The 10,737-nt window shown below is 57.9% G+C and overlaps 1 protein-coding gene across 1 annotated transcript; it reads right to left on the bottom strand.

The window, feature by feature from the left end:
• Positions 1 to 5,626: 5,626 nt before the first annotated feature.
• LOC119102352 (uncharacterized) lies at positions 5,627 to 8,394 on the bottom strand (the record flags this gene model as incomplete). Its single annotated transcript, XM_037225722.1, is given in 2 exon segments — positions 5,627 to 7,512; positions 8,359 to 8,394. Coding segments are annotated over 2 exon segments (1,895 nt in total), but the record flags the coding sequence as incomplete, so codon positions are not given.
• Positions 8,395 to 10,737: the final 2,343 nt, after the last annotated feature.

The raw sequence follows: 10,737 nt of genomic DNA, 5'->3' as shown, positions 1-10,737 counted from the left end.
TCTGTAGAAGCCGCTGTTGCTGACGTTGGTAAGGTTCTATTGGGATCTTCTTCGGCTTGTCTAGAAGGTGAAGGGCGGATGGTTGTTGAGCGCTCAGTCGAAACCGATGCAGTTGCGCTGGCTTTGATCGGGCGCCTTGGATCAGTTCCAGTGTGTGTCGCATTAGATTTGGAATGGGCGTCTTTTCCGAACAACGACTCGTCTAACCAGCTGCTCCCGCAGAACGAGATTGGCACAGGTTGCACATCATCGTCCCGCACCAGCGACCTCCTGCTGATCACCGGAGGTTTTAGCCAGCTGAATTCTGGTTCGCACTTCATCTTGCTGGTCACGAGGCTGGGATTTTGGCCGCCCACGCCGAGCTCCAGCAGATGGCTGGGCTGTCAGCAGCAGGGTTGTTTGCTGTAGACCCCTGTCATCTTCCTCATCACTATCATCTGACAACAGCTGAGTTGTAGAAATATCTTCTGGCGTAAGAGGTACAGCTGTTTTGGAATCGCTTTTCTACGCCAGCAGCACCTAGTTCCGTGGTCCTATCATATTCCGGATTGCTTTTTGATTTTTCCTGTGGTTCATTTACATCTCCTCTTCGCGTCGTCTCGACACTTGCGTTCTCGGAATCTCCTCCCGGAACCGGCGATGGTGTTGTTCGGGACCGAGCGCGTCCCCTACCTCTGCGACGGGAGGACCGAGCTTTGACTAGCACCGAGGTTTGCCCGGCTGCCGTCACGAGACCGCGTGGTCTGATTACGACGGCGGTTGGTTCGCAAAGTAACCGGCTGCGCTGTGCTGGCCCTTTGGCGACCACGCACACGCGTTCGTCCACGTTGTGATTGCGAAACATTTGCCGGGTTCGCCAGCGTTCCTGCTGTCTCCCTACGCCACCGTTTTCAGCGCTGTCATCTGATGGTGATCCCGCAACATCATCCGCAGATGTCTCAACCCGTTGGCGCGTACGCACTCGAACGCGGCGCCGTCGAGCTCGCGGCTGAAGTGTGCTATCAACCGCATTTTTATCATTATCGCTTTCGTTCGTCGAGTCCGCAGGTGTGAAGGCCTGTGTCCTTGTCCCAGACCTGTCTTGACCTCGTATTCGAACCCTTTGACGTACGTTCGATAAAATGGCCCTATCAGCAGTTTCATTCAGTGCCTCATTAGTCGACTGGTCATTAGGCGGTACCGTTTCTGCACGAGCTGCAGCTTCGTTGCCTTTGTCCTCACCAGGAAGAGGCAGCGTCGTCGTGGATCTTTCTGTAGCCAGTTGTAACTGATCTTCAGAGATTGACGAGCGAAGGAGGGCATCAGAAAAAGGCTCATCTTCCTCTTGAGGATCCAAAAGTGGATTTCTGTTCCTGTTCACCAACGCCTGAGATGGGCCGCGGGCGACGGAGCCGCCATCACGCTGTGAGGGGACAAAATCCCCTCGGGGCTCGCTACTGGCCTGCGGTCTTCGACGCCGGGCGGAATTCACGTCTTGCACCGTTTGAACGTCTCCCAATGACCGTCCATTGTTCAGGGTTCTTCTAGCGGCGGTTAGTTCAGAACCACGTGCAGCAATGGTTCTCGTGATTGCATCTGCTTCGGTTGCGAGAATGCCGAAGAGCAGGCTGTTGGAGGCTGTTGGCCTTCCGCTCAGCTTGGTGAGCTCTATAAGCTCGATGTTTTTATGCGTGGTTAGCTTGGGTAGCACATGCTCTGTGCTGGATATTATAATGTTACCAAACTCGTCAGTAACAGTGTTAGCATAGGTAAAAGTTGTATAAGCTGGTTCATTGATTTCTTCTGCTTCCTGATTAGTATTCCGTTGAGCAAAGCTTAGGTCATTACCGTTAAATCTAGCGCGACCCCTGGTGGCTTGGCGTTTCTCCCGTCTGAGTGGGGCAGACTCAGCGGGGCCCTCCCATAAAAAAGAATCGGTCTTAAGGGAGGGGCGGTCCGTTAGTGATGGTACCACATCGATGACTTTTTCGCGATATCTGGTGGCCTTTCCCTTGACGCTCTCCAGCGTCTGCGTGGCGCCTAACTGGATCATGTCTGGGTCTATTTCATTCATGGCCGACATGACGTAGAAGTCGAGGTCTCCAAAGATCTGCGGGTCCTTGGGCACTTTGAAGAGGCCCTGGTCGGTCTCGATGAAGGCCGGGAATCTCGGTGGCTCGCACGGCAGCCGTGGGCAGTTGGCCACGCTTGATGCGGGTCGCCTCGGGCCCGTCCAGGGTCACTGTTGATAGACGCGTGAAGAACTCGCCAGGTCGCGAGCCGCTGACGTAGATGGTGACCACAGAGGTGGATGCCACCTGCGGCAGCGGTGGGCTGGGGCCGCGCTGCGCCTCTTGCTGCGACACCTCGGTCGCCTGCCGCAGCAGCTCCTCCAGCTGCGGCGGCTGACTCGGAGCGATGTTTGAGCGTCGGTTCGCGCGTCGCCTGGATCACTGGCAGCTGCGCCTGCGGCTGCGGCCGCTGGCTCAACAGCTGGCGCAGCAACAGCTGCTGCGGAGTCAGGACCGAGCCCCCGAGGCCCAGGGCACCGAGGCCGAGCGCTGGGAGCCACTGTCTGACCCGGGATCGGTGTCGACGAGGTGACGACCTCCGTGGCTGTGATCACCTGCACGTCTGAGTTGATGATGACCGTGTTCGTTTTTTCGGCCATTGAAGAAGATGGGCACGGTGGTGACGTCCGACTGCGTCACGGTGGTCACGTACGTGGTGGTGAAGCTCAGCGTGCGGTAAGCTTGCTGCGGGCTCGCGGCCGGCGCGGCGAACGAACCGGACAACAGTGGGTTGGCCTGCTGCCCGCTCAGCAGCTGCTGCAGCAGCGCCGTCAGCGCACTGTTCTGTACTGTCGGCTGCGGCTGCAACTGCGGGCTCGCGGTGTTCACTCCGGCACGACAGTGTAGCCAGCTGAATGTACGACGAGATGGCAGACGTCACCCTTCCTCGAACTCGGGTTGGCGTGAACAGTCCCGTTTTGATATCAGTCGGTCGAATATAGAGCGTTGCGACGGCCGTGCGGCCGCCGTCGCCGACCGTTGTTGAAAGCCCAAGATGCGTGCGTACTGCTCCATCCACCTCCGTCACAGTGTACTGGCCAGCCTCCGAGCGTCTTAGTCACTGTGCGCGCCGTGAAGATGTCCTTGAACGTTGTGCGTCCATTTGCGATCACAGGAATGGAGGCCTGGACCTGCTGGTTCGAGAGGAACGATGATCTGGCCGTCCTCGAGGACCGGAGTCGGTCGGATCTCGGGTAGCGGGTCGGGCGGCTCGCGGTTTGGATCTCGCCCGGAACCGAACGCCGGGCGGCGGCCTCTGTTACGGGTGCGGCTGCCAGACGAGTCGACGTTGCGATCACGGGAGGATGACGGACGAGAGGGTCTACGAGCGGTCGAGGACGAGCCACGGGAGGACGTGCCTCGTGAGGGCTGACCGTTGGCGGAGTTCTTGGTGGGTGAACGGGATGACCCGCTACCCTCCTGCTAGCTGAGCCTGCTGCAGACGCTGCCGCAGGCTCACCGCGCGTCCGGAGGAGCTACCGGTGTTGGAGGTTGGGCGATTCCTTCGCGATGATGGGATGGCCCTCCGCGTGTTGCTAGACGACGAACGAGACGAGCCGGAACCGAAGCGGGTTGAACCGCGCGACACGGTCCAGGAGTGAGCGTGAACTTCTGGCTTGGTACCTTCTTCGGTGGGTGTGGGGCTGACGGCACGAGCCCCTGGGCGTCTCGGACTGCCGACTGTTTCTAGACTTGGAGCGACGTCGCGCACCTTGAACGCCGGCCCCGGACGACCTCCTGGGATCAGCCTTAAACGTCATGTCCACCAGCAGTCGACTCGATGCTATCCAGTGCTGCTCGGTGAGAGATAGCTTCCCGCTGATAGGCAGCGGGACCTGGTCCTGGTTCCGAAGCCGGACGACGCTTGGTGCGCGACAGAACGGGGGCGTCCCCGGCCTGTGCCACTTCCACGGCAGCCTGAAGGGGGTCGACGCCGTGGACGACGACCACATCAACTTCGGAACCAGCTTCATCTAAAAAATGGTTTCTGTTCAAAAAATTGGTGTGCTCCGGCAGCGGCTCTACAATGGCGTATGTTTCGTGTAACTTCGATCCTGCAGCGTCTAGATCACTTTCTCATTCACGGCCGTCTTCGTCTCCTCTCGTGAGTCCCGGTCTTCTTCTCCTGCTCACGAGACGTCGCGCACCTTGAGAGGCGCCACGAGCCCGCCCGCGGCCACGCCTCCGCGGGCGAGCGGAAATGGTGGGCTCACGAGAAGGCTCGGCGGTGCGTTCGGTCGGAGGTTCGGTTGGAGGCTCAGTTGGGGGTTCAGTGGATGCTTCGGTAGTCGTGGTGGTGGTGGTGGTGGTTGTGGCAGCTGTGGTCGTCTCAGCCTCCGGTTCGATGTTGCCGGCGGTCACTGATGAAAAAACGGCTAGCAAGACCACAGCCTCGGTCCGGTTTTTGGTTTGCGACGAAGAGGAAGAGCGTTTCGCGTTCCGCTCTTAGGCCGACTTTCTGCCGAAGGCCAGGACTCGTGGTCGCTCCGTTGTTACAACTTCGGCCTTGGTGGTGGTCTCCAACAACCTCTCGATCACTGACTCCTCTGTAGGATCAATGGGCTGCTCATCTTCAACATCATCAGTTGTCGTAGTCTCGATGTCTGGTTTGGCAGAAGTCTGCTCCTCGGATGTTACTTCATCAGCAACATTCCTGTCTCTGAACAAGCCTCTCAGTCCCGGTCGGCCAGGCCTCCTCAGGCCGGGGAAAGGTCGACGCGTCTTGATAACAAGACGTCTCTGGGCAGAAGTGGATGCAATGTCCGCTGGAGAAGGCGTTGACGTTGGTGTGGACTCCGAGCCTGACGCCGAGGTCTGCTGAATTTCTAATGGCGGACGGGACTCCCTCGTGCTGGTAGGTCCTGATTTGGTCGACGCTGATGTTTTGGACTCCCGAACCGAGAATCCACCACTTTTGGCGAGGAGAGCGAGCAGCCCTCCGGCCTTGCGGTTCTTGGACGTGCGGAAGGGTAGGAAGCTTCGGTTGGTCGACTGAATGCGGCTGGACGAAGAAGCCGCACTGGATGAAATTTGGGCGCTGAGGGAGGACAAAATGTTCTTGGGGGACGTTAAGATGATAGAACTAGAGCTCAGCAGTGGCTTGGTGGCAGAACTAGGACGATTAAAGGCCGGTGTTGCGCTAACTCCGCTGTTCACCACCAAAGAGCTCGACACCGGTCCCTTCTTGGCTTGCGTTGCAGCAATAGGCTGCACCGAGCTAGATAATTTCGGAGATTCAACGACTTGCGTCGTGCTTTGGATGATCTGCGCATACAAGCCGTTTACAGAGGTGCCGAAGTAGCCGGTAGAGGAGAGGGTGGTGGTGCCGTTGTTCACCTCTGAGGAGACGCGGGAAGACAGTAGACCGGTGCTGTACTGTGCTGCCGATGCCCCCGCCTTGGTCACTTTGGCACTGGGAGCAGCCACCGAACTGGACACAGGCACGCTGGACGTCACCACGTTGCTGCTAACGACCAGGCGGCTCTGCACAATGCTGCTCTCCCCGGCGTAGGAGGTGGTGAAATACGTGTACGTGGTGAAAAACGTCTTGGTCACGTGCTTGAGCGACTCGGTGTTGCTGACAAACGACGCCTTGGTGGGCGTCACCACCTGCGACTCTGTAACGTAACGAGTGGACACGGTTTCCCGGCCATCCAACTGGGACGTTGTGAAGTACGTGAAGGTGGAAAGTAGGTCAGCGGTGCCGGTTGCAGGCCTTCCGTGGCCACGCTGGTCACCGTGCTCAGGCTGGTCTTTACCTCAGTGGACCCACCGCTGGAAAGGGTGGTGAAATAAGTGAAGGTGGTGTAGTATGTCTTGAGCACGGACTTCTCCTCCTCGCTGTCGGCCTGCGAGGAGAACAGGGCCGGCGCCGACGACGTGTCGATGCTGCCCTCCAGCTGCGAGTTCTTCAGCGCTGCCTTGGCCTCGTCCGCGCTAGCGACGATCACCTGAGCCGCTGCGCTGCTGCCGACAGCTCTTCCCAGACTGTTGTTGATTATAGGAAGGGTAGACGGAGCGGCCTGTACAACGGGGGTAGGCTGGAAACTGTCCGTCTTCGACACGAGATAGTAGATGCTGGACGTGCTCTTTACAACCTTTGCGTAGCGGCCCTTGATGAAGGTGCCATACACGAGGGTGGTGAATACGGTGGTGACCTTATCACGCGCCACTGTACCTCCGATCGAGGTCACCAGGCCGGTAGGGTAAAGGTCAACAGTGTTGTATACCCTGGTGCTGGCTGTGGAGAGAACGTTTGTGTTGGCGTTGTCGGAAACGACGGAATCGGCTCCCAACCGCGTGACGGTTCCTTCATCTTTGTTCATTACCACCGTCTCCACGGGCCTACCGGCAACTAACGTCGCCATGTTTTTCTTTACCTCGATGTCGTGACCCTCAACGGTTTTCGTGCCCATCTTATCGTGTGAGACGAATGTCCGAGTCGTTGTGATGACATCGCCGCGGTTCGGAATGAAGACCGGCGCACGGCTAAGCAAGATGTCCTTGCCAGCTCTCGTTGGACCCACAAAGTTGGGCCCAGCCGTCTTGCTCATCTTCTCTCGGATCTTCGCTGCGCCCGCCGATTGTGGCATGAAGACCACGACGGTGCTCCCAATGGTGGTGACGAAGTCGGAGAAACCCACATACGTCACCGTAGTCAGCTCGCTACCACTGAGGGCCAAATCCTCCAGGATCTCGATGGTCTCCAGGTCGTTGAAGTCCCTTGACACTCGAGTGCTCTGCTCCTCAAGACCCAGATCCTTCACCATCTTGTTCACCTTCTCGTTGAGGAGCTCCTGCGTCTTCTCGAAAGACGCCCTGTTCGGCACTACAACGAGCGGTGTGTTGAGCACCAGCAGGTTTCCATCGGCCGTGTAGGTCGGCAGGATCTTGCGGCTGGTGTCTGGGTGTGCGACGTCATCCACGATGATGATCTCCTCGCCCTCCACGACGCGACGCGCCTGCGGGATCTCGTTCAGCTCCACCGGCTCGGCGGTGAAGTGCGGCGCGAAGCTGGCGTACTGGGGCGGCTCGCCGACGGTGACCGTCGGCAGCAGCTCCTCCGGCTCCGCCTGGCTGCTCTGCAGCTCCGGCACCACCGAGCTGCTCCGCTCGATCACCTGGCCGTAGCTGGCGCCCAGCGAGGTGCGGATGTAGCGCGTGCGGTGCACGGTGGTGGCGCCACCCTGCACCTCCGTGCTCACCGCCTCCGAGACCACGCCGGTCGGTTGCGGCCGGTCGCCTGAACGCGGGATGGCGTAGAAGACGCGCTCGGCCGTGCTCACGATGCGCGAGTAGAAGCCGTTGGCGACGGTGCCGATGACCAGTGTGGTGTACTCGGATGTGGTGCCGTCCGAGACAAAAGTAGGCGCCGTGGACAAGAGGACGCCGGTGGGAAGGGGTCGGGTGGTGGTCAGGTATTTGGTCGTCGTGAGATCACCATTGATTTCGACTTGAATATCTGACAGAACAGAGAAGACGGTACAAAAAGATTAGACAGGGCATACGGAAGAGTATGTGCAAAGCTGACAAGGCATAGAAACATTCAAAGAAACCAGTGGTTCGGATGTGCACGAGCAAAATGCGGAAGAGAGCCTTTTCACCGTCTGCTAATCTGGCGTGCCAATGTAAAGTTGGCTACGAGGATGACTTGTTGAAATAAGTGTGTACGATGGAAATGAACTAACACGAGGCGTTCATTTCTCTCAAGATGTATTGCAGATTGGTATTTCCAATCAGCGTCACGCCATCTAGTCAAATCAGAGTTTTACGAAAAACATCGATGCTATCCAATTTTATTCAGGGTGTCCAAGTATTGTCATAGTAAGTCAGAAACAGAAGATTGATAGAGAGCCGATTAGGTCATGTCCGACCAGATGCGCTACGTCGCTACTCTACTCGTCAGTAACAGCGTCCGGCAAGAAGGAGTGGTGTATGCACATACATAAGCAATCGAAGGACTCAACTTGCGCGTCAGACAGGTGAAACCGAAGAAGTTGGTGCGGGTCCAAGTCCCAGGGAGAAAGTGCAAGCACACCCTGCAAACACGCCGCCGTGGCTGCAGCTCCCGGTCTAAAATTTAGATGCTTTTCGTGAGTCATTCCTCCCTGACTCCAGGCGAAAGCTGAGAGTAGCTCATCTTTCTGGCGAGCCGCCACATTTGCAGGGTGTGCGTGATTGAAGAGACAACACAATGAAGGACACGGAGTCAGTCGCCATGCATACTGGAGCCGTCTGGGCGGTCACGTGGGGCGCCCGTGGGTGGGAGCGGGCTCCACGGCGTCCGAAGGTCGCATCGTTCACTTACCCGCTGCTCTTTCGGCGCGATGAGCGGTTCCTCCGCCTGTGAACAACGGAACCATGTAACCACCATGAACGCAACCATGTGACCACCGTGATCGAAACCATGTAATCGTCATGAACGGAACCATGTAACCACCGTGAACGAAACCATGTAATCACCATGAGCATAACCATGAGCGTTACCACCGTTAACGAAACCATGTGAACGAAGTCATGTCCGTAACCACCGTGAATGAAATCATGTTCACCTGGACGTGTAGCCATGTAATACCCTCATGGTGTGCAGTGGAGGGCGGTATATCCGGTAACGTCGTCTAGGCTTTAAACACGATCTAGACCTTAGTCATGAAATGCCACGACTTTATTTGAAATGAATAGCAATGCCAACTATTTACTGCTTGCAGCCTGTTCGCAGATAATATCAGTGCACCTTCAGTTTTGCATATGTTTAAATCACCCTTATGAAATTGATGTAACTATGCATACGTTTTTTATATTGCATTTTTATCATCTTTAGCTTGACCAGCATATTCATTTAAGCGAGACAGTCGCAGGATTATAAGCGATCATATTCCAACTTATCCAGCTCATGGGCGCATTCCGGAACGGTAAGCTTGAGTCACGAATTGGATCGGAAGCCATTAGTTTCACAGTCAATACTATCACGCTAACGTGACAGGCATCCACCGGTAATTTTCCGTCATCTCCATTCAATTCCATTCACTCACCCGCTCCGCGGTCATGGCCGTTTATCACTGGCCGCCCATCCTCGTGACCCGCGCATCATGAGCGGCGGCGGCGTCCGCCGTCTCGGGAACGCTGGCTGACCTCAGTCACGCCTGACCTGACCCGACCCGACCCGGGCCGCCCGCCATCGGCGCCAGGGCTCGGCAATTGGCCAATTGTGCAATGTTTTCACCGCGGCCAGCTGCGCCCTGTGATGCTCGAACCCAGCGCTGCCTGACCTTTGACACGCGATTTGTAACAGAAAAATTACACACATCCATGCGCGCGCACACACACACACACACACACACACACACACACACACACACACACACACACACACACACACACACACACACACACACACACACACACACACACACACACACACACACACACACACACACACACACACACGGATGGCGCGGACGCAGACATGTCTGACCCGCCACGAAGGCACATCATTGGAAAATGTAAAGCGAGAGAGATTGAGGTCAGCAGCGCGGCGGCACACTGGCCGAACCGGTGCCTCCCCAGCCGCGGCGCGCCCCACGCCTCCCGCCGGGGAGGCGCGGCGCCTGTTTACACGCCGTGAGAGGCGCTAAAAGCGCGGGCGGGCGGCCGGCCGACGCGGCCGCGCCGCCGGCGCCATCGGCTGATGGATGGCGGGGACATCTGCCAGGCGCGCCGCAGCCTTGCGCCACACCGTTGCGCCAGTCGACCCGCCCCAGGTGTCGGGATGCGCCGCCCAGGGCGCCGGGCCGACCCCGTGAGAGGTGTAATCAGTGGGAACGAGCCGCCCCGACACGCGCGCGCCCGGACGACCCGTTGCAAAAGATGGTCTCGCTGCCGTCATCACCGCGCCTCAAATCACTTGGAAACGGCCCGGACCTCTGGCGAGGTGTGCATAGTAATGCGGGTTTGAGCTGTTTCCCGCTCCTCTCCGCGACCTCCCTGGAGCGCCTGACTTGAATAGGAGCGGCGCAGCGCTGTCGTTCCGTTGCCACGACCCGTCTCAGAGCTACGCCCACTTTAACGGGCGCCAACGAGCCCGTGCTGCGCTGACGTACGCCGCTGGTTGTCAGCGGTACTGACTGGGGAATGGTTCGTCGCTGTGCATCATGACCCGATGCTATGCGGCTTTGAAATTGGGACTGCCGGAACCGAGTCAGACTTATCAGAGCGAGGCGGACGGCGTCACGTGAGGGCTAGCCACCGGAGAGGCATTCGTGGTGCCAAAACACCGGTGCATGAGCACAGCCTCTAGAATCCTCCAATGACACACCGATGCCCTCCTATTGTAGCAGGAGCCCCCGTTTGGTCCCGAGAAAATTGGCTGACATGCGAGGCGCGGAATATCACCCATACATTCGCTGAAGCGACCGAGGCGTTTTTCTGCCTCCTTTGTGAACACCATCTCACTGTCGTTCCGAGTCCTGGCCCAGACGTTCCCATCGTCTGACATGCCTAGCAGCGCCCTTCCACTATCCGGCGTCATCACGCCTCCGTTTTTCTGCGACCGGATGTGATTTGGATGGTCACACGGTGGACTGACACCCTGCCGGCGCCAGCGGCTGGAGACTCGCTCATCCACTCCTTAGAGGGCTGTGGGACTCGCCCATCCACTCCTCAGAGGGCTGTGAGACTCGTTCATCCA

This window comes from Pollicipes pollicipes, unplaced genomic scaffold (assembly GCF_011947565.3).
Source record: "Pollicipes pollicipes isolate AB1234 unplaced genomic scaffold, Ppol_2.1 Scaffold_5724;HRSCAF=6776_pilon_pilon_pilon, whole genome shotgun sequence".
Taxonomy (NCBI): domain Eukaryota; kingdom Metazoa; phylum Arthropoda; class Thecostraca; order Pollicipedomorpha; family Pollicipedidae; genus Pollicipes; species Pollicipes pollicipes.
Note: the sequence above shows the minus strand (reverse complement) of the source record. Positions and strands in the feature narration are given on the sequence as shown.